Genomic DNA, 27,661 nt, shown 5'->3' with positions numbered 1-27,661 from the left:
GGGAGGCGGAGCTTGCAGTGAGTCGAGATCGCGCCACTGCACTCCAGCCTGGGTGACAGAGTGAGACTCCATCTCAAAAAAAAAAAAAAGAACAACCATGTACCGTGTACCCACCACCAGCCCAAGGAACAGAATTTAACATAGCCCAGAAGCTCCCGATGTAGCCCTCCCTAGAAATAGCCCCTATGCTAAGTTTTCTATTCTCTTGTCTTTTAAAAAGTTTTTATTGGCTGGGAGTGGTGGCTCATGCCTGTAATCCCAGCACTTTGGGAGGTCGAGGCCAGCAGATCACCTGAGGTCAGCAGTTTGAGACCAGCCTGGTCAACATGGTGAAACGCCGTCTCTACTAAAAATGCAGTAATTAGCCGAGTGTGGTGGTGCATACCTGTAATCCCAGCTATTCAAGAGGCTGAAACAGGAGAATCACTTGAACCCAGGAGGTGGAGTTTTTAATAGATATTGGCAAACTGCCCTTCATGGCTATATATATTTACAGCGATATAGAAATTTTAGAATAGACCAGTCCTGCGGCCGGGCGCGGTGGCTCAAGCCTGTAATCCCAGCACTTTGGGAGGCCGAGACGGGCGGATCACGAGGTCAGGAGATCGAGACCATCCTGGTTAACACGGTGAAACCCCGTCTCTACTAAAAAAATACAAAAAACTAGCCGGGCGAGGTGGTGGGCGCCTGTAGTCCCAGCTACTCGGGAGGCTGAGGCAGGAGAATGGCGTGAACCCGGGAGGCGGAGCTTGCAGTGAGCTGAGATCAGGCCACTGCACTCCAGCCTGGGCGACAGAGCGAGACTCCGTCTCAAAAAAAAAAAAAAAAAAAAAAAAAAGAAAAAAAAAAAAGAATAGACCAGTCCTGTGTAACCTACTCTGTTCCACAGATGGATGAGTCAACCGATGCTGAAAGTGACTCCACACACAGCTGGTGGGAAGCACCATTAGAATCCATGCAGGTGTCTGGACTTTCAGTCCTAAATCTCTCTCTCTCTCTCTCTCTCTCTTTTTTTTTGTCGGGGGCTGTTTGTTTGTTTGTTATTGTTGTTTGCTTTTTTAGAGTCAGTTTCTCGCTGTGTCGCCCAGACTGGAGTGCAGTGGCGCAGTCACAGCTCACTGCAGCCTCGACCTCCTGAGTCCTAGAGTTCTTGAAGTTCATGTTAACATTTCATTATACTGATGCTGCCTGCAGTTTGCTTACTTAATGGTAGTAGTTTAATTTCTAATTTCTCAAGCTTTCTGTTTTTCCCCTTGGGCTATGTTGCTACCCTGGATCGATCATGTGCGCTGTCAAGTGACTCTTGAATCCTGCGGATCATGAGGTTTGTCTAGTGACCAATCTTCCCTCGTCTACAATTTGTTGGACTTGGAAGTTACTCGAAAGGAGCAATGTTCCGTCAGCCGCTGCCAAGAAACCATTTACATTACTACGAGAGCGAAGGAAAACACGTGACGTTCTGCAATCCCTTTGCAATGGGTTTTGCAAGCCTGAGGTTGTTGCGCCTTTTAGAGTCTAGGAAGCCCGCCTCTCGGTGGCGGAGTCGTCATTGGATGTTGCAGCTGTCAATCACCTGGGGTATAAATAGGGGAGTCCGGCGGCTCCTCTATCAGGAAGATTGCGCCTGCCGTGGGGCTCGCGGTGTGAGTCGCGCTGGGTAGAATCCCTGCAGGTAATATTTGACTTTTACTTCATATTAACCTGAGTGGAAAATAAAAGGGCCCTCTTCTCCCCTCCCTTCCCTGCCGGGCAGGCGCGATGGCGGAAGCCTCGGCGACGGGCGCCTGCGGAGAGGCGATGGCGGCAGTGGCAGCAGCGGAAGGCTCCTCGGGCCCGGCGGGCTTGACTGTGGGCCGGAGCTTCTCGAACTACCGGCCCTTCGAGCCCCAGGCGTTGGGCCTCAGCCCGAGCTGGCGGCTGACGGGCTTCTCCGGCATGAAGGGCTGAGGCTGCAAGGTCCCGCAGGAGACGCTGCTCAAACTCCTGGCGGGACTGACGCGGCCGGACGTGCGGCCCCAGCTGGGCCGGGGCCTGGTGGGCGGCCAGGAAGAGGCGTCCCAGGAAGCCGGCATGCCAACAGGAGCGGGCTCCAGCCCCACCTTTCCAGCCCTGGGCATCGGGATGGACTCTTGCGTCATCCCCCTGAGGCACGGGGGCCTGTCACTGGTGCAGACCACGGACTTCTTTTACCCCTTGGTGGAAGATCCCTACATGATGGGGCGCATAGCTTGTGCCAACGTGCTGAGTGACCTCTACGCCATGGGGATTACTGAGTGTGACAACATGTTGATGTTACTCAGCGTCAGCCAGAGTATGAGTGAGGAGGAACGCGAAAAGGTAACGCCACTCATGGTCAAAGGCTTTCGGGATGCCGCAGAGGAAGGAGGGACAGCAGTGACCGGTGGGCAAACGGTGGTCAACCCTTGGATTATAATCGGTGGAGTTGCCACTGTGGTATGCCAGCCAAATGAGTTCATAATGCCGGACAGTGCCGTCGTTGGGGACGTGCTGGTGTTAACCAAACCATTAGGAACCCAGGTTGCTGTCAATGCCCACCAATGGCTGGATAATCCTGAAAGATGGAATAAAGTAAAGATGGTGGTCTCCAGAGAAGAGGTGGAGCTGGCCTATCAGGAAGCCATGTTCAATATGGCTACCCTCAACAGAACTGCTGCAGGTTTAATGCACACATTTAATGCCCATGCGGCCACAGATATCACAGGCTTTGGCATTCTGGGACACTCCCAGAACCTTGCAAAACAACAAAGAAATGAAGTGTCCTTTGTTATTCATAATCTGCCGGTAATTGCCAAGATGGCTGCCGTCAGCAAGGCCAGTGGACGGTTTGGGCTTCTTCAAGGAACCTCAGCTGAAACCTCTGGGGGATTACTGATTTGTCTGCCAAGAGAACAGGCGGCTCGCTTTTGTTCCGAAATCAAATCCTCCAAGTACGGAGAGGGTCACCAAGCGTGGATCGTTGGCATTGTGGAAAAGGGAAACCGAACGGCCCGGATCATTGACAAGCCGCGAGTTATTGAAGTCCTACCTCGTGGGGCCACAGCTGCTGCTCTTGCTCCTGACAGTTCAAATGCCTCCTCTGAGCCTAGCTCGTGAGATGAAAGAACAGAAGTTGTTTGGACTTTAGAGCCATTGTCCACAATCACGGATGGTTCTCAAGAGTTGATTTTAAGAAATTTCCAAAGAAGGCTGCCTGCATAGTGGTTCTGGCTGCCCTTTCTAGGTGATTGGAATCAGCCCATCAAAAGCAGCCTTTATGTACATTCTGAGGCCAGAGTAACATTTTGAACTTTGGGGGGATGTTTGTTCATCACTTGGGTAGAAGAGGAGCAAAAATACCTCTGTTTTCTCTTTCCAAAGTAAGATGAGGCTATTCCAGGTTGAGGGATTTTTCTTTGCACTGGGTTGATTAATTTCTGCACAGGGAGTGAGATTATTAAAATAACACACAAAGTAAATTGCAAAATGAAAAAAATTTAGATCAGAAGCAAATGAGTTTTGGAGCAATATTGTTGATAACTAAATTGTCAAGAGAGATCGTATAATGCAACATCAAATTCTTTATTCAGTGTTACTGAAGTACTGGCTCTTTCCTGCTCTGGACAAGAATTGAGCAGCTTGTCTGATGACTGGGAAAGGAGGACCTGCAACCATCTGACTTGGTCTCTGTTAATGACGTCTCTCCCTCTAAACTCCATTAAGGACTGGGAGAGGCAGAGCAAGCCTCAGAGCCCAGGCCTTGGTGGTCATTAAGATGTTAAGTCTTTTGCTGCAAATTCCTGGTGATTTGATCAATAAAGAGTAATTTCTTGCTAAATAAATAAAAGAGACCTTGAAAAACTCTTCTGGCTAATGTTTGGTTGTTTGAAATTCAATACAGTCATAAAACGATACATTGAGTCTGGTATAGCAGAGTGTTTTCCCTGATCCTGGTGAATTGGGGGATTTAACACCCAGATTTAGGGTTGTACCTTCCCCCTGAGATGACAGAAAAGGACTCAAAGCAGGCATACACCCCAAGGGTTAGAGGATGGGGCAGGAAATAGCAAAAGGAAGGTGTCAACAATTCTTGAAAGATGGAAAGGAGGTGAAAGAGGGGTAACTGACTTAGAGGAATCCTTCACAGTAGGGGATAACAAGAAGCAAGAAGATTGCTCAGAAGATGGGGTAAGGGCTGGGGATAAAAACATACTGGTTGAGAGTTTATACACGGTAATTAGATCTCTAGCGTTCTCCACACTCTTATTTCACACAGCCAGGTGACTGCCCCTCACCTACGCAGGTAAAGTTGGGAGCGTCACACACAGCAGAGGATAGGGAGCCTAACTGAAAAGAGGATAAAAATCTAAAATGAGACTGCCTAGCCCGCTGCCTCAATTAGCTATTAAAAACACTGGCCAGGCCAAGCCCAGTGGCTCACGCCTATAATCCCAGCACTTTGGGAGGCCAAGGTGGACAGATCTCTTGAGCTCAGGAGTTCAAGTTCAGCCTGGCCAATATGACAAAACTCAGTCTCTACTAAAACAAACAAAAAAAATACAAAAATACCCAAGCGTGATGGTGTGCCCCTATAGTCCCAGCTATTCGGGAGGCCGAAGTGGGAGAACTTTGAACCCGCAAGGCAGAGGTTGCAGTGCGCAAACACTGCAGTCCAGCCTGGGCGACGGGAGTGAAACCCTGTCTCAAAAAAATAAAGCCCAAAATCACTGTACCACAAGGCCTCCTAGGTGAAAGCCTTTATTGAATGATGTTAAATTGTTTTTTTTTTTTTCTTGTTTTTCCCAGAGTCGCTCTGTTGCCAAGGCTGGAGTGCAGTGGTGTGATCTCGGCTCACTGCAACCTCCGCCTCCCGGGTTCAAGTGATTCTCCTGCCTCAGCCTCCCGAGTAGCTGAGATTACAAGTGTGCACCACCACACCCGGTGAATGTTGTGTTTTTAGGAGAGATGTGGTTTCACCAAATTGGCCAGGCTGGTCTCGAACTCCTAACCTCAATCTACCGACCTCAGCCTCCCGAAGTGCTGGGATTACAGGCGTGAGCCACCGCGCCCAGCTAATGTTAAGCTTTTTAATGCCTCATTCTTAAATATGAGCAGTCAAGGATCACCAGGTGTGTGAGGAGAGCCTCCAACTTAAACAGAAAAAGGAAACTCAGAGGGACAATACAGGAAATAGGAAAAAAGAATTTTAAAAAATCCACAAAGCAATAATTAAGAGAACCAGCCACTTAGAATATAAAGATAAAGCTAAAACTTGAAAATTTTTAGTAGGGGGCTAGGAGTGGTGGCTCATGCCTGTAATCCCAGCATTTTGGGAGGCCAAAAGATGGGCGGATCACCAGAGGTTAGGAGTTCGAGACCAGCCTGGCCGACATGGTGAAACCCCACCTTTACTAAAAATATAAAAATTAGCTGGGCTTGGTGGCGCGCGCCTGTAATCCCAGCTACTCGGGAGGCTGAGGCAGGAGAATCACTTGAACCCAGGAGGCAGAGGATACAGTGAGCCGAGATCATGCCATTGCATTTCAGCCTGGACAACAAGAGCAAAACTCTGTCTCAAAAAAAAAAAATTCTAATAGGAGGCATAAAGTTGCAGAAATTTATCAGCAAGTAGCCCCAAAAGGCCAGGTGCAGTAACTCACATCTGTAATAACTCGCACTTTGGGAGGCCAAGGTGGGCTTGAGCCCCTGAGTTCAATACCAACCTGGGCAACATAGCAAAAACCTGTCTCTACAAAAAATACAAAAATTAGCAGGGCATGGTTGTGTGCACTTGTAGTCCCAGCTTCTCTGGAGGCTAGGTTGGGAGGATCACTTGAGCCTGGGAGGTGGAGGCTGCAGTGAGCCGAGATTGCAGCACTGCAGTCCAGCCTGGGTGACACAGTGAGACCCTGTCTCAAAAAATAAATAAGCCGGGCGCGGTGACTGACGCTTGTAATCCCAGCACTTTGGGAGGCCGAGGCGGGTGGATCACGAGGTCAGGAGATAGAGACCATCCTGGCTAACACGGTGAAAGCCCGTCTCTACTAAAAATACAAAAAATTAGCCGGGCGTGGTGGCAGGTGCTTGTAGTCCCAGCTACTTGGGAAGCTGAGGCAGGAGAATGGCGTGAACCTGGGGGGCAGAGCTGGCAGTGAGCCAAGACCACGCCACTGCACTCCAGCCTGGGTGACAGAGCAAGACTCTGTCTCAAAAATAAATAAATACATAAGAAAGTAGACCATGTAGCCATAAAAAAGAATGAGTTCATGTTCTTTGCAGGGATATAGATGAAGCTGGAAGCCATCATTCTTAGCAAACTAACACAGGAACAGAAAACCAAAAAACACAAGTTCTCACTCATAAATGGGAGTTGAACAAATGAGAACACATGGTTACAGGGAGGGGAACATCACACACCAGCACCTACTAGGGGGTTGGGGGCAAGGGGAGGGAGAACATTAGCACAAATAGGTAATGCATGTGGGGCCTAAAACCTAAATGACAGGTTGATAGGTGCAGTAAACCACCATGGCACATGTATACCTATGTAACAGGCCTGTATGTTCTGCACATGTATCCCAGAACTTGAAGTAAAATTAAAAACAAAAGAGTAGCCCAAAAAGATGCATAATAAAAGAAAATCTATGAAGATCAAATGAGGCAGGAGGTTCAACATCTAAGTGGAGTTCTAGAATAAGGCAGTAAAGCAGATGGAAGAAAAAATATTATCAAAGTTTTCTAGAACTTAAAAGTTGTAAACCACATACCTCTTGAATTCCTAGCATAGTACATTTTAAAAGACCCATGATAATTTTATTAAATTTCAAAATGCCAGGTATGAAGAAGAGATCCTAATAATAATGATAGCAAATGTTTATACAGCACATACTCTGTGCAGGAAGTAAGTGCTTTATATGTATTAACCCAATCTTCTAACAACCCCAATTTGTATATTAGGAAGCTGAGGTATAGGGAGAATAAGAAATTTGTCCAAGGTTGCATAGTCAGTCTTGTAGGCGGTCTGACTCCAGAACTCATGCTTCTGATCACTATGATCACATACAAAGGTGTGGGAATAATGACACACCTTTGTATGTCATAATGACATCAGACTTCGCAACCTCAAATTGGAAGCTTAAAAACAATAAAGCAGCTAGGTGCAGTGGCTCACACCTGTAATTCCAGCACTTTGGGAAGCCGAGCCAGGAGGATCACTTGAGCCTAGGAGTTTGTGACCAGCCTGGGCAATACAGTGAGATCCTATCTCTACAAAAAAATTCTAAAATTAAGTTTAGCCAGGCGTGGTGGCATGTGCCTGAGGTTGAGGCGCGAGGATTGCTTGAGCAACAGAGTGAGACCCTGTCTCAGGAAAAAATATTCAAAAACACAAAAAAACAATAAAGCCATGCCTTCAAAATTCTGAGGGTAAATGATAATCTATGTAGAAGTATACAGCCAGCCACATTTTTCAAATAAGTAGAATAAAGATATCTTGGGGCATGCAGGGTATCAAAATGGCTTCATCCCATGTACTTTTTCTCAAGAAACTGCCGGAGGATATGCTCCAACAAAACAAGGAAGCAGGCCAGGCGTGGTGGCTCACACCTATAATCCCAGTACTTTGGGAGGCCGAGGCGGGTGGATCATGAGGTCAGGAGTTCAAGACCAGCCTGGCCAATATGGTGAAACCCTGTCTCTACTAAAAATACAAAAAATTAGCCAGGCGTGGTGGCAGGTGCCTGTAATACCAGCTACTACTTGGGAGGCTGAGGCAGGAGAACCTCTTGAACCCAGGAGGCAGAGGTTGCAGTGAGCCAAGATTGTGCCACTGTACTCCAGCCTGGGTGACAGAGCGAGACCCTGTTTCAAAAAAAAAAAGAAAAAGAAAAAAGAAAAAAAAAAAAGAAAACCCTGTCTCTACTAAAAATACAAAAATTAGCCAGGCGTAGTTGGTGGCGGGTGCCTGCAATCCCAGCTACTTGGGAGGCTGAGGCAGGAGAATCACCTGGACCCGGGAGGCAGAGGTGGCAGTGAGCTGAAATTGCACCACTGTACTCCAGCCTGGGTGACAAAGTGTGATTCTGTGTCAAAAAAACAAAAAACAAAACAAAACAAAAAACAACAAGGAAGCAAACAAAGAAAAACATGAGATTCAGGAAATACAACCCAGCACAGGAGAGAGGTGAAGGTAATAACTATACAGTAGGCTTACAGAGCAACCAGCCCATACTGGACAGGGAGTCTGGAAGGCCTTCCAGAAAGGCCTTCTAGAAAAGAAAAATATGAAACTGATATAATATTGATACATTTAATTGTGTGAAAATTCTTTTGGCAGGATAATCGAAGATGTGAAAACTATTAGTGGCCAGGCATGGTGGTTCATGCCCGTAATCTCAGCACTTTGGGAGGCTGAGGCAGGAGGACTGCTTGAGGCCAGGAATTCAAAAGCAGCCTGAGCAACAAAATGAGACTCTGTCTCTACCAAAAAAAAAAAAAAAATTAGTGATATTCATTTAGAAAATTAGCAAATGACTGCTGGGCGCAGTGGCTCACAACTGTAATCCCAGCACTGTGGGAGGCTAAGGCAGGCAGATCACCTGAGGTTGGGAGTTCGAGACCAGCCTTACCAACATGGAGAAACCTTGTCTCTACTAAAAATACAAAATTAGCTGGGAGTGGTGGCAGGCGCCTGTAGTCCCAGCTACTCGGGAGGCTGAGGCAGGAGAATCGCTTGAACCCTGGAGGTGGAGGTTGCAGTGAGCCGAGATCGCGCCATTGCACTCCAGCCTGGCAACAAGAATGAGACTCCGTCTCAAAAAAAAAGAAAAAAGAAAGAAAGCCGGGCATGCTGGCTGACGCCTGTAATTCCAGCACTTTGGGAGGCTGAGGTGGGTGGATCACCTGGGGTCAGAAGTTCAAGACCAGCCTGGTCAACATGGTGAAACCCCGTCTCTACTAAATATACAAAAATTAGCCGGGCGTGGTGGTGGGTGCCTGTAATCCCAGCTACTCAGGAGGCTGAGGCAGGAGAATCACTTGAACCCGGGAGGAAGAGGTTGCAGTGAGCCAAGATCACGCCACTGTGCTCCAGCCTGGCAACAAGAGCAAAACTTCATTCCAAGAAAAAAAAAAGAAAAAAGAAAATTAGCAAATGATAACAAAAAATGAATCAACCCAGTGAAAAATAACTCTGTAAAACAAACCAACTTACCAACTCGAGCCCAAAACCACCTTATAGAACAAATGAAATGTAGTCATACTATAGCATTGAACATTGATTTTTTTTTTTTTTTGAGATGGAGTCTCACTGTGTTGCCCAGGCTGGAGTGCAGTGGCATGATAGCAGGTCACTGCAACCTCTGCCTCCTGGCTTCAAGCAATTCTCCCGCCTCAGCCTCCCGAGTAGCTGGGATTATAGGCAGACACCACCATGCCTGACTAGTTTTTGTATTTTCAGTATAGACAGGGTTTCACCATGTTGGCTAGGCTGGTCTCGAACTCCTGACCTCAAGTAATCCATCTGCCTTGGCCTCCCAAAGTAATCCTGGGATTACAGGTGTAAGTCACCGTGCCCAGGCAACATTGAATATTTACATAGCCAGTTATGCAAATGTATTAACATCAACATCAAAAAATAGGTAAATCAATTCAATCCATTTTTCTCCTGCTCAAAGTGCTTAAACAGCTTTTCCAGCAATTTCCCACCCCTGCTACAGATCTCCAACTTCATCTCATGGCACTCTCTCTACCTCTCTCACTACCTGCTGGCCCATCAGCCTTCCCTGGGACTTCAAACAAATCAAGATCCTTTGTGCTTGCAGTTCCCTCTGTCTGGAACCTCACCTCACACTCACCTGGCTGGCTCGTTCTCAGTTCTGTCTCAGTTCAAATAAAACCTCTTCATAAAGGCCTTCTCCCACCTCCCAGCCAACAACCAGCCACACTCCAATGCATCACCTGGTTTATTTGCTTCGTAGCTTTTATACTAGCCTATAATTCCCTTGAGAATGTGTTAGTTCGCTTTAGAATTGTCCCCTTCTGGGCCAGGCATGGTGGCTCACGCCTGTAATCCCAGCACTTTGGGAGGCCGAGGTGGGCAGATCACGAGGTCAAGAGATCGAGACCATCCTGGCTAACACTGTGAAACCCCGTCTCTACTAAAAATACAAAAAATTAGCCGGCTGTGGTGGCACGCGCCTGTAGTTTCAGCTACTCAGGAAGCTGAGGCAGGAGAATCGCTTGAACCCAGGAGGCAGAGGTTGCAGTGAGCCGAGATCACACCACTGCACTCCAGCCTGGGTGACAGAGACTCCATCTCTAAATAAATAAATAAATAAAAATACAAAAATTAGCCAGGCGTGGTGGCAGGTGCCTGTAATCCCAGCTACTTGGGAAGCTGAGACAGGAGAATTGCTTGAACTGGGAGGCAGAGGTTGCAGTGAGCCGAGATCGTGCCATTGCACTCCAGTCTGGGCAACAGAGTAAGACTTCGTCTCAAAAAAAAAAAAAAAAAAAAAAAAATTGTTCCCTTCTGCTACTATGTAAGCACCAGGAACGTAGGAACGTTCAGTATCTCCAGCAGCTAGAACAGTGCCTGGTCCATAGGTACTGTCTTTTCACTCTTTTGGGGCTCTTGGCATTTCCTGCAATGAAACTGGTACCACTTTTTTTGTTTGAGACTGTAACCCAGACTAAAATGCAGTGGCACAATCATAGCTCACTGTGGCCTTGACATCCTAGGCTCAAATGATCCTCCCACCTCAGCCTCCCCTGAGCAGCTGGGACTAGAGGCACACACCACCACACCCAGCTAAGTTTAAAAGTGTTTTTGTAGAGATGGGGTCTTGCTACGTTGCCTAGGCTGGTCCCTGGCTTCAGGCCGGGCACGGTGGTCTGTAATCCCAGCACTTTGGGAGGCTGAGGCAGGCGGATCATTTGAGGTCAGGAGTTTAAGACCAGCCTGACCAACATGGTGAAACCCTGTCTCTACTAAAAATACAAAAAAAATTAGCCAGGCGTGGTGGCACAGGCCTGTAATCCCAGCTATTTTGGAAGCTGAGGAAGGAGAATGGCTTGAACCCGGGAGGCTGAGGTTGCATTGAGACAAGATCACAGCACTATACAGCATCCTGGGTGACAGAGCAAGACTCTGTCAAAAAAAAAAAGAAAAAAGAAAGGAAAGAAAGAAAGAAGGAAAGCAAGAAAGAAAGCAAGAAAGGAAGGAAGGAAGGAAGGAAGGAAGGAAGGAAGGAAGGAAGGAAGGAAGGAAGGAAGGAAGGAAGGAAAAAGAAAAGAGAAAGAAAAGGAAGAAAGAAAAGAAAGAAAAAAAGAAGAAGGCCGGGCGCGGTGGCTCAAGCCTGTAATCCCAGCACTTTGGGAGGCCGAGACGGGCGGATCACAAGGTCAGGAGATCGAGACCATCCTGGCTAACACAGTGAAACCCTGTCTCTACTAAAAAATGCAAAAAAACTAGCCGGGCGGGTTGGCGGGTGCCTGTAGTCCCAGCTACTCGGGAGGCTGAGGTAGGAGAATGGAGTAAACCCGGGAGGCGGAGCTTGCAGTGAGCTGAGATCCGGCCACTGCACCCCAGCCTGGGCGACAGAGCAAGACTCCGTCTCAAAAAAAAAAAAAAAAAAAAAAAAAAAAGAAAAGAAAAAAAGAAAAAAGAAGAAAACTCCTGGTTTTTCAAGTGATCCTCCTGCCTTGGCCTCCCAAAGTCCTGGGATTACAGGCATGAGCCACTGCGCCTGACCCTATTTCCTTTTAGGAGGAAGTGTAGGAAGGCTTTTCAGAGGAGGTGGCCTTGAAACGGGGCTCTGCAGGATGGGTGGCATTTGGATTTGGATGTGCACAGAACGGGGCAGGCATTCCAGATGGAGGGAACTGAGGAAGCAAAGGTTGGGAGGGAAGAGTCCAGAACATCTGTCTGGACTTCAGCAAGTGTGTATGGGCACAGGATGGAAAAGCAGGTTGAAAGAAGCCTTCAAAGGGTGTTGGGGACTCTCCGGCCTGAATGAGCTAGGCCAGAGATTCCTAAAAGCCTCTGTCATGACTCCTCCTGAAAAATTTAAGAACAAATATTCTGAATTACAGCAGCACCTTTTCTCCCAGTAGCAGAAGGATGTGCTGCAGGCATGGCCTGCTCGCCTGGCCCAATCCATCCATCCTGTCATTAAACCTTTATTGGCTTGCACTGGAAAAACACCTTTGATTTGAAAAGACTCAGGCATTCCATCTCTTGGGAAGATAGGCTCATAAAGGGCAAGTCACTGTGGCACAGTGGCTGATGCCTGTAACCCCAGCACTTTGGGAGTCTGAGGCAGCAGGATCACTTGAGTCCACGAGCTCGAGGCTGCAATGAGCTGTGATTACATCACTGTACTCCAGCCTGGCCAACATGGTGAGACCCCATCTCTAATAAAAATACAAAAATTAGCCAAGCATGGTGGCGTGTGCCTGTAGTCCCAGCTACTCAGGAGGCTGAGGCAGGAGAATCACTTGAACGGAGGTTGCAGTGAGCTGAGATCATGCCACTGCACTCCAGCCTGGGTGACACAGCAAGACTCCATCTCAAAAAATAATAATAAAAAAAATAAATAAATAAGTAAACATTAATAATATAGAAAACATCTCACCATGTTGCCCAGGCTAGTGTCAAACTCCTGCGCTCAAGCAATCCTCCCGCCTCAGCTTCCCAAAGCCCTAGGATTACAGAAGTGAGCCACCATACCTGGCTCCAAATCTTGGTCTTTTCTGCCTAGATTCTTGTGTTAGTTATTCATCTCCAGTTCCTTGACTTTCAGTATTGTCTAAATGATTGAGACTGCCACATCTGAATGTGTAGCCCTGATTGCTCCTCTAAACCTTAGATTCAAAACTTCACTGCCAACTCACCATGCCTCTTCAACTTGCCTTGCCCTAAACCACACGCCTGAGGCCATACGTGTTCAGTCCTGCCCCTCATCTTTTCCATCCCCAAATCAGTCACCATCCACCCACGGGGTTGCCAAACCCTCAAAATCTGTAAGCCATTCTATCCTTTCTCCCATCCCCCATTCAAAACCAACAAAAACCTCCAGATCTACCTTCAAAATACGTCCCTAAGACATCCACTTCTCTCCATCTTCACCCCCCATCACCTGGCTCAAGTCACCATCATCTCTTGCCTGGACAACAGCAGTAACTCATCCCCCTGGTTCTACTCTTGCCTTCTCCAAATCTTTTTTTTTTTTTTTTTTTTTTTGTGGAGACAGAGTCTCGCTCTGTCACCCAGGCTGGAGTGCAGTGGCGCAATCATAGCTCCCTGCAGCCTCGAACTCCTGGGTTCAAATGATCTGCCCAAAATATGATCACTCTCCTGCTTAAAACCCTCCGAGGCTGGGAGCGGTGGCTCACACTTGTAATCCCAGCACTTTGGGAGGCCAAGGCGGGCAGATCACCTGAGGTCAGGAGTTCGAGGCCAGCCTAACCAACATGGTGAAACCCTGTCTCTACTAAAAATACAAAAATTAGCTGGGCGCGGTGGTGCATGCCTGTAATCCCAGCTACTAGGGAGGCTGAAGCAGGATAATTTCTTGAACCCGGGAAGCAGAGGTTGCAGTGAGCTGAGATCACACCACTGCATTTCAGCCTGAGCAACGGAGGGAGACTACGACTACAAAAAAAAAAAAAATCTAAAATGAAACTCATGGTGAATTGGTCTGATCTGACCTCTTTTTACTTCTCCTACACCGTACACATGCAACCACTCTCTCTTTTGCTCACTACCTTCCTGCCACACTGCAATATGCCAGGCCTTTCCTGCATTAGGCATTGGTTGTTCCCTCTGCCTAGAACTCTATGCCCCTTGATTTGTCCTTAGCTTAAATGTCACTTTCTAAAAGGCAAGTAACAGAAAACCAAACTAAAAGTAGTTTGGCCATTAAAAGGGTTTATTTTCTTATATAGCCAGAGTCCTAAATTAGGGCATTTCTGGAACTTGTACAATAAGTGGCTCAGCAATGTTAGGAAGGATCAAGTTCCTTTCTATCTGGCTGACTTGCCAATTTCAGCCTGCGGACTAGGTTTCCTCTCAATCCTCTCTTCACATACCAACATCTAGAGGTAGAAACATCCTGTGTCTTTTGGGGTTTTGTTTGTTTGATTTTTTTTTTTTTTTTTTTTGAGACAAGGTCTCCATCATCCAGGTTGGAGTGCAGCAGGTTGATCATAGCTCACTATAACAAACACTCCTGGGCTCAAGTGATCCTCCCACCTTAGCCTATGAGTAGCTGGGAATACAGGTGCATGTCACCATGCCTGGCTAATTTTTTTTTTAATTTTGTGTAGAGTGTTGCCATGTTGCCAGGGCTGGCCTCAATAGATCCTCCTGCCTCGGCCTCTGAAACTGCTGGGTTTACAGGCGTGAACAACCATGCCCAGCCTCTGTAATTTCTTTAAAGCACTAAGAAGAACATGTCCCAGAAATTTCCAATAGACTTCCTCCAACTTGGCCAGGCAGTGGCTCATACCTGCAATCCCAGCACTTTGGGAGGCCGAGGCGGGCAGATCACGAGGTCAGGAAATCGAGACCTGACCAACATGGTGAAACCCCGTGTCTACTAAAATACAAAAAATTAACCGGGCGTGGTGACGCGTGCCTGTAGTCCCAGATACTCAGGAGGCTGAGGCAGGGGAATCGCTTGAATCCAGGAGGTGGAGGCTGCAGTGAGCCGAGATTGCGCCACTGCACTCCAGCCTGGTGACAGAGTGAGATTCTGGCTCAAAAAAAAAAAAAAAAAAAAAAAAAAAAAAAGACTTCCTCCAACTTACTATCCATAACATGCTCATTCATAAACCAATCAATGGCCAGGGCAATGGGAATACTATGACCAGTCAAGTAGAACAATAAGTGGAGGAGCGTGGACTCCCGAACAAAATCAAGATTCTATAAGTGGCCGGACGCAGTGGCTCACGCCTGTAATCCCAACACTTTGGGAGGTAGAAGGGGGAGCATCACTTGAGGTCAGGAGTTCAAGACCAGTCTGGCCAACATGGTGAAACCCCATCTCTACTAAAAATACAAAAATCAGCTGGGTGTGGTGGTGTGCATCTGTAATCCCAGCTACTTGGAAGGCTGAGGCAGGAGAATCACGTGAACCCAGGAGACGGAGGTTGCAGTGAGCAGAGATCACACCACAGCACTCCAGCCTGGGTGACAGAGTGAGACTCCTAAAAAAAAAAAAAAATCTGCAAGAATAGAAGAGGAGCCAGGCATGGTGATGCTCACCTGTAGTCTTTACACAAGTGAGCTGTGATTATGCCACTGCACTCTAGCCTGGACAACAGAGCCAGACCCTGTCTCTTCCTCAAAAAAAAAAAAAAAAAAAAAGACTGGCCGGGCGCGGTGGCTCAAGCCTGTAATCCCAGCACTTTGGGAGGCCGAGATGGGCGGATCACGAGGTCAGGAGATCGAGACCATTCTGGCTAACACGGTGAAACCCCGTCTCTACTAAGAAATACAAAAAATAGCCGGGCGAGGTGGCAGCGCCTGTAGTCCCAGCTACTCGGGAGGCTGAGGCCGGAGAATGGCGTGAACTCGGGAGGCGGAGCTTGCAGTGAGCTGAGATCCGGCCACTGCACTCCAGCCTGGGCTACAGAGCGAGACTCCGTCTCAAAAAAAAAAAAAAAAAAAAAAAGACTGGAGAAGAGGAAAAAGAGCAATTAAGTAGGTAACCTACAGTGCTTACTATATATCTTCCTGGACTATGCAATCTAAACATGCCCCCAGTCACTTTTCATAGTATGTATGTAAATATTTATTGAGACAAGGTCTCACTCTGTTGCCCAGGCTGCAGAGCAGTGACGTAATCATGTCTTACTGCAGGCTTGACCTTCCTAGACTCAGGTGATCCTCCCACCTTAGCCTCCCAAGTAGCTGGGACCACAGGTGTGCACCACCATGCCCAGATTTTTTTTTTTTTTTGAGACAGGGTCTTGCTTTGTCACCCAGGCTAGAGAACAGTGGCACAATCTCGGCTCACTGCAACCTCCATCTCTCAGGTTCAAGCGATTCTCATGCCTCTCAGTCCCGAGTAGCTGGGACTACAGGCGTGCACCACCACACTCAGCTAAGTTTGTGTTTTTAATAGAGACAGGGTTTCACCATATTGCCCAGGCTGGTCTTGACAAACTCCTGACCTCAAGTGATCCACCCACCTTGCCCTCCCAAAGTGCTAGGATTACAAACGTGAGCCACTATGCCCAGCCTTTCATAGTATTTAAAATACAGTCACATTTTTTTTTCATAATATTTATCGCCATTTCAGGCAATACATCATAGCATCTAACAACAGACTGTGAAGCCAAACTGCCTGGATTTGACGCCGGCTCTACCACTTTACTAGCTGTCAAGTTATTTAACCTCTCAGTTTCCTTATCTTTAAAATGGGGATGACAACAATATTACCTACCATATCGGGTTGTTGTGAGGATTAAATCAGTTGCTATGAGGATAAATATGTAAAATGCTTAAAACAGCTACCCCAGTTCCAGTTCATTCCTGAGGTCTCACTGTATTCTAAAGACACTCTTGTATCCTTAAAATAAATTCCTTTTGGCCGGTGGGGGTGGCTCATGCCTGTAATTCCAGCTCTTCGGGAGGCCGAAGCAGGAGGATTGCTAGAGCCCAATCCAGCAGTCCTGGTTCAAGACCGGCCTAGGCAACATGGTGAAACCCTGTCTCTACAAAAACTTAAAAAAATAAAAATAATAGATTTTTTTTTCTCGCTAAAATCAGTTTAAACTTGTTTCTGTTGCATGTATCCAATTTTGGCTGCTGGATAATATCATTTGTATAAATATACCTCCATGTACCCATTCTTCCGTTGATAGTCATTTTATTTTCAATTGTTTTCACTCTTAGAAACAAAACTGTAATGAACTTCTTGCATGTGTCTCTCTGCACATATTCATTAGTTTCTCTAGGGCATATACGTAGAATTGCAATTGTCACAGCCTTGGGATTTTAATTTCCAAAATCTGACTCTGCCTTTTCCTGCACTTTCTTACGCTTTCACTTCCACCAAGCTGGAAGCCTCTTTAAACATGTGGAAATCAGAGATAGTAGCCCTAATAAGGGTACAATAATAAATCATTCTTTACAAGACTACACCTGTTCTAGGGTTTCATAAAGATCTCTGCTTCTCCCATGGCCAATAATTCAGTGGTTCTGATTTGAAAGCAGCAACTCTGTGACTCGCCACCTCGCATATTCCCAGGTGTGAGTGAGCCTGGAGTTCCAGTGTGTGGGGTGGAGGAGGTGCTCGGGACCCATGAGGCTGGAGAGGACGGCACAGGCCAGACCATAACAGGCCACGTGTTTCAGGGCAATGTACTCTGCGCTGGGGCCTATTACTTTCCTTAGGACAGGAATGGGGCGCCCTCCATCGTTTCAACCACAGGACACAGCGATGGCAGGGAGCTGAAGTCCTACTGTGGCCTGATCTTACTCCACTCTTCCCCTTCAATCCCATCCAAATAGTGGGGGGGTTGGCCTCGAAGGTTCTCAATGTCCTTAAGCCCTGAGAGATTTAATATCTATGCATAGGACCTTTCATTTATAGGGTTTTCCACCTGGCAGGCCCTCTTCTGCCGCCATTTCGCTTTGGCGCCCTCTGGAGCCCATAAAAGAAGTGACGCGCCTGCGCTTCCCGCGTCCTCTGCTCTTCGTCTCTTCCCCGAGTCGAATTGGTACCTATACCTTTAAGACGCAGGGCCTAGCGGAAGAATTCCAGGGCCTAAGACTAGAGCGCGCGCTTGAAGCTCCCTCAGATTGGTCCAGTGAGGGAAGGGGCGGGCTGTAGCAAACTCCACAAAAGTCACTGGTCTCTTTACTCAGGCTCCGCCCCGTGAGGCAAAAGAGAACGCCCGTAATTGGTCAGAGCTCTGGAGGCGGGGCTTCCAGCGTGGCGCGTGGGTTTCCGTGCAGTCGCGGCTGCAGCGGGTGGGCGGCATGTCTGTGGCCGGTGGGGAGATTCGTGGAGACACGGCGGGAGAGGACACTGCTGCTCCCGGCCGGTTCAGCTTCAGCCCGGAGCCCACGCTTGAGGACATGTAAGCAGGCCTGGCCCAGCTCGGGGTGGGGAAGTCTCCCCTTTCTCCCGCGTTTTGGGGAGGGTTCCTGCATGTGGTCGGGAAGCGGGCTGGCAGCGGGGCTCGGGTCCTGGCTCTGCGGGCTGTCCCTGGGCGAGCCTTCTTGCCTCATCTGCAAAATGGGCGCAGCGGTGCACACCTGAGAGAAGGGAAATTGGGTCGTGGCCCCGAGTGATCACTAGGAACGCCCTTCAGCCTAGCCCTGGGCAGATACCGGCACCAGATACCGCCTCTGCTCTCCAGGCGCAGGGCGTACGAGAGGGGCAAATGGTGTGCTGAGAGGTGGGAGAGGTTATTTCTTGCTGGAGGAGGTCAAGAAAAGCTTCTTAGAGGAAGGGCCTGTGGAACTGCCTTCTGTAAGAGAAATTGGATTTTGATGTGCGGCGATTCCAGGTGGAGGAAAGAAACTGCAGAAGTAGCAGCAGGAGATGGAATAATGAAGAGGGTTTTGTTACATTTGGCAAGATGTTAAGGGCAGCTCAGGGGCACGCCCATTTTATAGATGAGGGAACCAAGTTCCGGAAAGAGGAAATGACCTGCACAATACCATCCAATGAATTAGTTGCAGAATCTCCTGGTCCCAGGCCCCCGTTACATACTACTGGGGTAGCTGCCTCTGGGCCCTGCTTCACTCTCTAACCCTGAGACTTGGACTTACACGCCTTTGTCCTGTTTCAGTCGCCGCCTCCATGCCGAGTTTGCTGCAGAACGAGACTGGGAACAGTTCCATCAGCCTCGGAACCTCCTCCTGGCCTTGGTCGGGGAAGTGGGGGAGCTCGCAGAACTCTTGTAAGTAGATGGAAAGCTTCCTGGTAGAGTCTGAGTTGTGGGGGAGGGGAGGGGAGCATTTATTTGGTCTTCAAACATTCATGGGTTCAATTTCCTCTCCTCATTGCAAGGCTCTTTGCTGTTGTCGGGGATGCAGAAAGGACTCACGGGTCCCTGCCCTCTAGGGGCACCCAGCCTCCTGGAAGACAGAGGTGTGAGGTGTGAAAGCAGCAGGGTAGGTCCCATCTAGGAAGAAGTAGTGGCAACAACCCTTTTCCTTTTTTTTTTTTTTTTTTTTTTTTTTTTTGAGACAGAGTCTCTGTCGCCCAGGCTGGAGTGCAGTGGCTTGATCTCGGCTCACTGCAACATCGATCTCCCGGGTTTAAACAATTCTGCCTCAGCCTCCTGAGTAGCTGGGACTACAGACGCCTGGCTAATTTTTGTATTTTTAGTGGTTCCACCGTATTGGTCAGGCTAGTCTCGAACTCCTGACCTCAGGTGATCCACCTGCCTTGATCTCCCAAAGTGCTGGGATTACAAGGGTGAGCCACCACGCCCGGCCCAACAACCCTTTTCCTCTGCCTCTGGGGCTGAAAGGAAGGTATTCCGTAGAGGACCTGCCTGTGGCATTCCAGACATGGGAAATACATTTGCAGGGGCAGTGAGGCAAGATAGGGTAAGTTCAATTCAGGGAGAATCTGACGCTCCTTCAGTGTAATCTTCTTGGGAAAAATCAGGGATTTGGGGTCTGTTTTTTCTGATGTGTCCCAAGTGCCCAGTGCATAGTAGGCACTCAACAGGCATGTGTTGGATGAGTGATAGGGCTGTGGAGGAGAGGGGTGGGAGATGAACCCATGAAGATAGGATTAGGGCTAGAGCGTGATGGAGAGTTTGGACAGAAGACCTGACCAGAGGTGAGTGTTGGAAAGATCACTGTGTCTACAGGATGGATTGGATGGATCACTGAGAGAATGGGGCAGGGTACACCTAGACCAGGCAAGAGGCGATGAGCCCTAGACCAGGACAGTCATTTTTTTAAGAGAAAGGGTCTCACTTTGTTGCCGAGGCTGGAGTGTAGTGATGTGATCATAGCTCACTGCAGCCCAAGGAGCTCAAACGATCCTCCTACCTCAGCCTTCCGAGTAGCTGGATCTACAGGCGTGCGCCACTACCCAGCCTGGCTAATTTTTATTTTTTATAGAGGTGGGATATCTCGCTGTTGTTGCCCAGGCTGGTCTCAAACTCCTAGTCTCAAGTGATTCACTTGCCTCACCCTCCCACAGCACTGGGGTTACAGGTTGAACCACTGCACATGACCTCATGACAGATGTATGAACATCACCTATGTGCTAGGTCTTCTAGAATCGAGATATGGCCTGGAACAAGGCAGAAAGGTTTCCGCCTTCACCGTGGAAGGAGATTGACAGTACATCAGTAATCTCATATTAGAAGATGTGGAATTATGACGAGTTCTATGAGGAAAAGAACACAACGTGATAACCCAGTCTGGCCAACATGGTGAAACCCAGCCTGGACAATACCCAGTAGAGACACCCAGCTATTCTCTACTAAAAATACAAAACTTAGCCAGGCATGGTGGCGGGCATCTGTAATCCCAGCTACTCAAGAGGCTGAGGCACAAGAATCGCTTGAACCCGGGAGTCAGAGAGTGCAGTTAGCCAAGATTGCACCACTGCACTCCAGCCTGGGCGACAGAGCAAGACTCTGTCTTAAAAAAACAAAAAAGGGCCGGGTGCGGTGACTCACGCCTGTAATCCCAGCATTTTGGGAGGCCAAGGCGGGCAGATCACTTGAGGTCAGGAGTTTAAGACCAGCCTGGCCAACATGGTGAAACCCTGTCTTTACTAAAAAATACAACCATTAGCTGGGCATGGTGGCATGCCCCTGTAGTCCCAGCTTCTCTGGAGGCTGAGGCAGGAGAATCGTTTGAACCCCGGAGGCGGAGGTTGCAGTAACTCAAGATTGTACCACTGCATTCCAGCCAGGGCGACAGAGCAAAACTCCATCTCAAAAAACAAAAAAGACCAGCCTGACCAACATGCCAAAACCCTGTCTCTACTAAAAATGCAAAAATTAGCCAGGTGTGGTTGCAGGCGCCTATAATCCCAGCTACTTGGGAGGCTGAGGCAGAGATGGCAGTGAGCTGAGATCACACCATTGCACTCCAGCTTGGGCGACAACGAGACTCTGTCTCAAAAAAAAAAAAAAAAAAAAAAAAAACCGCCGGGCACTGTGGCTCATGCCTGTAATCCCAGCATTTCAGGAGGTCGAGGCAGGTGGATCATGAGGTCAGGAGATCAAGACCATCCTGGCTAACACGGTGAAACCCCATCTCTACTAAAAATACAAAAGAATTAGCCAGGCGTGGTGGCGGGCCCCTGTAGTCCCAGCTACTCAGAAGGCTGAGGCAGGAGACTGGCGTGAACCCAGGAGGCGGAACTTGCACAGTGAGCCGAGATCGCACCACTGCACTCCAGCCTGGGTGACAGAGCGAGACTGTCTTAAAAAAAACCACAAGGTGACGAGCCAGGAGGTGACATCTAGGCTGAGCCCTAAATAACAGGAAGAAGCTAGCCCGGGGAATGCTGGGGGATGGGGAAGCGTTCAAGGCAGAGGGAGTAGTGAGTGCAAAGGCCCTGTGACAGCTTGGCCTGTGTGCAAGGCAGAACAAGCCAGAGTGGCCTTAGGTGGGGAGTGAGAGTGGTGGGCAGGGGCATTGGAAAAGGCAGGCATCAGCCCATGCATCACAGGAGGGCTTTGTCGGGAGTTTAGATTATATTCTAAGCACAGTTTGGATTTTAGCAGAGAAGGGGAAAAATGTAATTTGTGGGGTTTTTTGTTTGTTTGTTTTCAGACAGAGTTCTGCTCTTGTTGCCCAGTCTGGAGTGTGATGGCGTGAGGGCATGATATCAGGTCACTGCAACCTCCGCCTCCCAGGTTCAAGCGATTCTCCTGCCTCAGGCTCCCCAGTAGCTGAGATTACAGGCATGTGCCACCACGCCTGGCTACTTTGTATTTTCAGTAGAGATGGGGTTTCACCATGTTGGCCAGGCGATTCTCGAATTCCTGACCTCAGGTGATCTACCCACCTCAGCCTCCCAAAGTGCTGGGATTACAGGCATAAGCCACACCACCCAGCAGATTTTTGTTTTGTTTTGTTTTTGTTTTTGTTTTTTTGAGATGGAGTCTTGATCTGTCGCCCAGGCTGGAATGCAGTGGTGCGATCTCAGCTCACTGAAACCTCTGCTTCCCGGTTCAAGAATTTATCTGCCTCAGCCTCCTGAGTACCTGGGATTATAGGTGCCCACCACCACGCCCAACTAATTTTTTTGTTTATTTAATAGAGACGGGGTTTCACTGTCTTCGCCAGGCTGGTCTTGAACTCCTGACCTCGTAATCCACCCGCTTCAGCTTCCCAAAGTGCTGGGATTACAGGCGTCAGCCACTGCGCCCGGCCTGATTTGTGATTTTAAAAGATGGTCTGTGCTGGGTGCGGTGGCTCATGTCTGTAATCCCAGCACTTTGAGAGGCCGAGGAGGGCAGATCACCTGAGGTCAGGAGTTCGAGACCAGCCTGGCCAATATGGCAAAACCCTGTCTCTCCTAGAAAAACAAAATTAGGCCGGGCGCGGTGGCTCAAGCCTGTAATCCCAGCACTTTGGGAGGCCGAGACGGGCGGATCACGAGGTCAGGAGTTCGAGACCATCCTGGCTAACACGGTGAAACCCCGTCTCTACTAAAAAATACAAAAAACTAGCCGGGCGAGGTGGCGGGCGCCTGTAGTCCCGGCTACTCGGGAGGCTGAGGCAGGAGAATGGCGTAAAAACCCGGGAGGCAGAGCTTGCAGTGAGCTGAGATCCGGCCACTGCACTCCAGCCTGGGCGTCACAGCGAGACTCCGTCTCAAAAAAAAAAAAAGAAAAACAAAATTAGCTGGGCATGGCAGCACATGCCTGTAATCCCAGCCACTCGGAAGGCTGAGGCAGGAGAATCGCTTGAACCCAGGAGGTGGAGGTTGCAGTGAGATCGCGCCATTGCACTCCACTCCAGCCTGGGTGACAGAGTGAGACTCTGTCTCAAAAAAAAGAAAAGATGGTCTGGGCAGGAGTAAAAGATGAGTTAGCAGGGAGATGAGTGGGGAGGCTTCTGCAGTGGTCCAGGTCCAAGGTTTGGTCTGGGGTGGTGATGGCTAGGGCTGGGGAGAATTAGAATTGGGCCTCAAAGCTTTGTCTCAACAAATGAAATGTTCTTTTGGCCACTCGTTGGCCCAGGGAGAGACACAGACATCTTGGTATCATCTGTTGGGCTCTCTTCCCCACCTGACTCTTCCCAGGGCCCAGATGGGTTGGGTCATCATTGGAGGTGGGTGTTATTACTGCAAAGACTGGCAGAGCCCATTGTCCCAGGTTACATCTGAGTGTGTGTCTGTCTGTGTTCTGCCCCTAGTCAGTGGAAAACCGATGGGGAACCTGGCCCCCAAGGCTGGTCCCCCAGGGAACGGTTAGCCCTTCAAGAGGAGCTTAGTGACGTCCTCATCTACCTGGTGGCATTAGCAGCCCGCTGCCGTGTGGATCTGCCGCTAGCAGTGCTCTCCAAAATGGACATCAACCGGCGACGCTACCCAGCCCATCTGGCCCGCAGCTCTTCCCGCAAGTATACAGAATTGCCCCATGGTGCCATCTCTGAAGACCAGGCTGTGGGGCCTGCGGACCTTCCCTGTGACTCCACGGGCCAGACCTCAACCTAGAAAGGTGGCCACAGGACTTGCAACTCAGGGTGGTGTCTGAAGAGCAGAGGGTGGCCCGGCCCTGGAGCCATTTTCTAGTCTTTTCCAAATAGATCATGGGCCTGAGGTCTCCACTTCTTGAGGTCTGAGGCCCAGCAACCTCTAGAAGGTAGCCTCCTGGTATTTGCTCTCCCAGTAAAATGGTTTTGGGCAATAACTTCTAGATTCTTCCTGGATGGCCAGGGAGGCTCTCTGTCTCTGCCGGTGATGGCGAGGGGACCAGGGGTGCCTCTGAGCCCCATTCTCGTGTTTCCCTGTTTTTACCTTTTGCCTGTAGGGCAGAGAGATCTGGTTTTTAGCAAATTCCAGTAGGATGTCATGTAAGTTCCTTCCCCCTCCTTTTAGAGATTGGAGGCTATAAGAGTCCAGATGTTGGAGCCAGGCTATCTGGGTTCAGATGCCATCTTTGACACTTGCAAGCTGGATGACATTACTCAAATTAATCTTTGTGCACTTCAGCTTCCTTGTCTATAAAATAAAAAGAATAGTACCTGCCCAATAGGGTTGTGAGGTTTCAATGAGTTACGTGAGTGCTCAGGGTGGGGCCTGGCACGTAGTAAAGGGTAAGTTTGCGGTTATTGTTATTACCTGTTTTCCTTTTTTTTTTTTTTTAAAGACAGAATCCCACTTTTGTTGGCCTGGCTGGAGTGCAGCGGTGTGATCTCGGCTCTCTGCAACCTCTGCCTCCTGAGTTCAAGTGAATCTCATGCCTTAGCCTCCCAGCAGCTGGGATTACAGGCGCCCACCATCACGCCCAGTTTTTTTTTGTTTTATTTTTTTGAGATGGAGTCTCACTCTTTCTCCCAGGCTGGAGTGCAGTGGTGCGATCTCAGCTCACTGCAAGCTCCGCCTCCTGGGTTCACACCATTCTCCTGCCTCAACCTCCCAAGTAGCTGGGACTACAGGTGCCCGCCACTACGCCCGGCTAATTTTTTGTATTTTTAGTAGAGATGGGGTTTCACCCTGTTGGCCAGGCTGGTCTTGAACTTCTGACCTTAGGTGATCTGCCCGCTTCGGCCTCCCAGAGTGCTGGGATTACAGGCCCGAGCCACCGCGCCCAGCCATTTGCCTTTTTTTATTATTATTATTTAAATATAGTGTTGAAACTGAGTCTCGCTCTGTCACCCAGGCTGGAGTGCAGTGGCGTGATCTCGGCTCACTGCAACCTCTACCTTCTTGGTTCCAGCAATTCTCCTGCCTCAGCCTCCCAAGTAGCTGGGATTACAGGTGCATGCCATCATATCCAGCTAATTTTTGTAATTTTAGTAGAAATGGGGTTTCACTATGTTGGCCAGGCTGGTCTCAATCTCCTGACCTCATGATACGTTCACCTCAGCCTCCCAAAGTGCTGGGACTATGGGCGTGAATCACCGCACCTGGCCTTATTTGCCTTTTTAACTCAACTATCAGGGGCCTAGAGCAGGAAATCAGGGTCAGGTCTCTGATGTGGGGCGAAACAGGGTTTCCTCCTTGGTAGAAGTAAAGGCTACCCACCCTGCCACACCAAGGCCAATTTATTGTTTTTCCTCTCCACCTAAAGATAGTGTTGAGGGTCGAGCGCGGTGGCTCACGCCTGTAATCCCAGCACTTTGGGAGGCCGAGGCAGGTGGATCACCTGATGTCAGGAGTTCGAGACCAACCCAGCCAACATGATGAAACCCCATGTCTACTAAAAATACAAAAATTAGCTGGGCGTGGTAGTGGGTGGCTGTAATCCCAGCTACTCCAGAGGCTGAGGCAGGGAAAATTGCTTGAACCTGGGAGTCAGAGGTTGCAGTGAGCCAAGATCATGCCACTGCACTCCAGCCTGGGCGACAGAGCAAGACTCCGTCTCAAAAAAAAAAAAAAAAAAAAGATAGTGTTGAGTGTGTAAGATTTGCCTGTTCTGTGACTTTGGGCACATCACTTTTTTCTGAGATACCTCTGACTGCCTCCGTCACAGGGTAGGCTAATGCAGGGGAAAGGACTTTTAAACTACAGTTGACCCTTGAACAGCATGGGTTTGAGCTGCGTGAGTCCACATTTGGTTGAATTTTTTTCAACCAAACATGGTTCAATAATACAGTATTTGTGGGATGCAAAACCCATGTGTGTGGAGGACCAGCTTTTCCTATACGTGGGTTCCGCAGGGCTGACAGGGGCTTGAGCATGCGTGGATTTGTGAACACGGTGGGGTGTGTCCTGGAAATAGTCCCCCACGTATACCAAAGGACATCCGTGCTTTCAGAATCTACAATGATCGCTGATTTGCTGCCTCTCTGAGCCAGTCTGCACATCAGTAAAATGAGGCATTCTCCTTTCCTGGCCTCACTCTCTTACGTTTCTTATCCAGTGACCCCCATTCTTATTTCCCAGGTAAAACAGCGCATCAGATTATGTGCCCAAACCCGCCTTTCTTCTGGCTCTCCAGTGATAATGGGATCCGCATCCTTACGAAGCCCTGATTCCTTCCTCTCCTTAATTGGGTGTCTGCTTTCCCTTCTGTATGATCAGTTTCTCTTCATTAGCCCTTTCTTCCTGTGCAGAAAGCATATATGAGTCCCTTCCCTGTTGACAAAAGTGAAACCATCAAACCTCGAGCAGCCTCTTCAAAGGGTTGGCTGTATTCCCCCACTCTGCTTCCCCACTGTCCCATTTACAACCTGGCCTCCTGGCTGGTTTTCACCCCCCTCCACTGAATCAGCTCTCGCCACTTTCCCCGCCCTCATGACAAATGCAGCGGGCACCAGAGCAGCAGCTGATCGCCTACTCTCCCTGAAACACTTTCCTCTAGATTTCCCAGATAAGATGCTTACCTGGTTTTCTTCCTACCTCTGGCTATTTTTCCTTATTTTTAGTGGAGACAGGGTTTCACCATGTTGCCCAAATTGGTCTCGAACTCCTGGCCTCAAGTGATCCTCCTCCCTTGGCCTCCCAAAGTGCTGGGATTACTGGCGTGAGCCACCGTGCCCAGCCACTTTCAAGACTCTTCTTGAGTGCTTTCTTATGGACATGGTGTCATGGACTCCAGACCTGATATCTCTAAGCTGTTATTGCCAGTCCCCTCCCTCATGCTGACCTAACGTTCAGCATGTCCAGACTGGGGTATAACAATTGCCCCCACTTCAGCTCCTGTCTTGCTTTTCATCCTGCACCCCCATATCAGTGACACTGTCCTGCAGTCACCCAAGCTAAGAAATGAAGTCAGTCTCATCTCCTTTGCCTCAGCTCCAGGTCTACCACTATGAGTTCCAGCTCCCTACGGATGTTAGCTCCATCCTTCCCCTCTAAGCCCTCAAGGCTTTGCTACCTTGGATACTTTAACCTCACTTCCAAAACCTTTTTGTCCCCTCATTCCACCCCAGGGAACATCTGCAAGCTCTACTGACCCTGGAATGCAGCTTTAGGGGCTCTCTCCACACTTCCCCAACCCCAACTTTACCTTCAAGACCCAACTTAAGCATCACCTCTGAGAAGAGCCTATCTTCCCATCATAGCACCAGTTGACACTGGACTGCAAGTGCCTGTTTACTTGTCCCTTGTCTTTGCCATTCATGGGCTGTGGCAAAAATGGACAGAAAGATGGTCCCATCTCCTTTGCCTCAGCCATGGTGAGCCATGGTGGCTCATGCCTAATCTCAGCACTTCAAGAGGCAGAGGTGGAAGGGTTGCTTGAGGCTAGGATGGGGAGACCAGCCTGGGCACCATAGCGAGACCCTGTCTCTACATAAATAAATAAATATTTTTTGTTACTATTTATTTTTATTACTATTTTTATTTTTTATTACTATTTTATTACTATTTTTTTGAGACAGTCTCACTCTTGTCACCCAGGCTGGAGTGCAATGGTGTGATCTCGGCTCACTGCAACCTCCACCTCCCATTTCAAGCAATTCTCCTGCCCCAGCCTCCTAAGTAGCTGGGATTACAGGCATCTGCCACTATGCCCGGCTGATTTTTTTTGTTTTTGTTTTTTGTTT

General features: G+C 48.8%; 2 protein-coding genes and 1 long non-coding RNA gene across 3 annotated transcripts; 2 read left to right on the top strand and 1 right to left on the bottom strand.

Annotated features, from left to right (window-relative positions):
- The first annotated feature begins 1,582 nt into the window (after nucleotides 1-1,582).
- Nucleotides 1,583-3,860, top strand: SEPHS2 (selenophosphate synthetase 2). Its single transcript, NM_001159420.1, is given in 1 exon segment — nucleotides 1,583-3,860. A coding segment is annotated over 1 exon segment (1,356 nt). The 5' UTR covers nucleotides 1,583-1,758; the 3' UTR covers nucleotides 3,115-3,860.
- Nucleotides 3,861-16,857: 12,997 nt separating this feature from the next.
- Nucleotides 16,858-21,871, bottom strand: LOC144337986 (uncharacterized). Its single transcript, XR_013411693.1, has 2 exons — nucleotides 21,416-21,871; nucleotides 16,858-19,228 (listed from the first exon to the last, which is right to left on the bottom strand). It is a non-coding gene; the product is annotated as an uncharacterized LOC144337986 (long non-coding RNA).
- DCTPP1 (dCTP pyrophosphatase 1) lies at nucleotides 17,902-24,203 on the top strand. The gene is given in 3 exon segments (NM_001194491.2): nucleotides 17,902-18,090; nucleotides 18,808-18,918; nucleotides 23,363-24,203. Coding segments are annotated over 3 exon segments (513 nt in total). The 5' UTR covers nucleotides 17,902-17,989; the 3' UTR covers nucleotides 23,664-24,203.
- The last annotated feature ends 3,458 nt before the right edge of the window (nucleotides 24,204-27,661 follow it).

Source organism: Macaca mulatta, chromosome 20, assembly GCF_049350105.2.
Source record: "Macaca mulatta isolate MMU2019108-1 chromosome 20, T2T-MMU8v2.0, whole genome shotgun sequence".
NCBI lineage: Eukaryota > Metazoa > Chordata > Mammalia > Primates > Cercopithecidae > Macaca > Macaca mulatta.
This window is presented reverse-complemented; position numbering and strand designations above follow the sequence as displayed.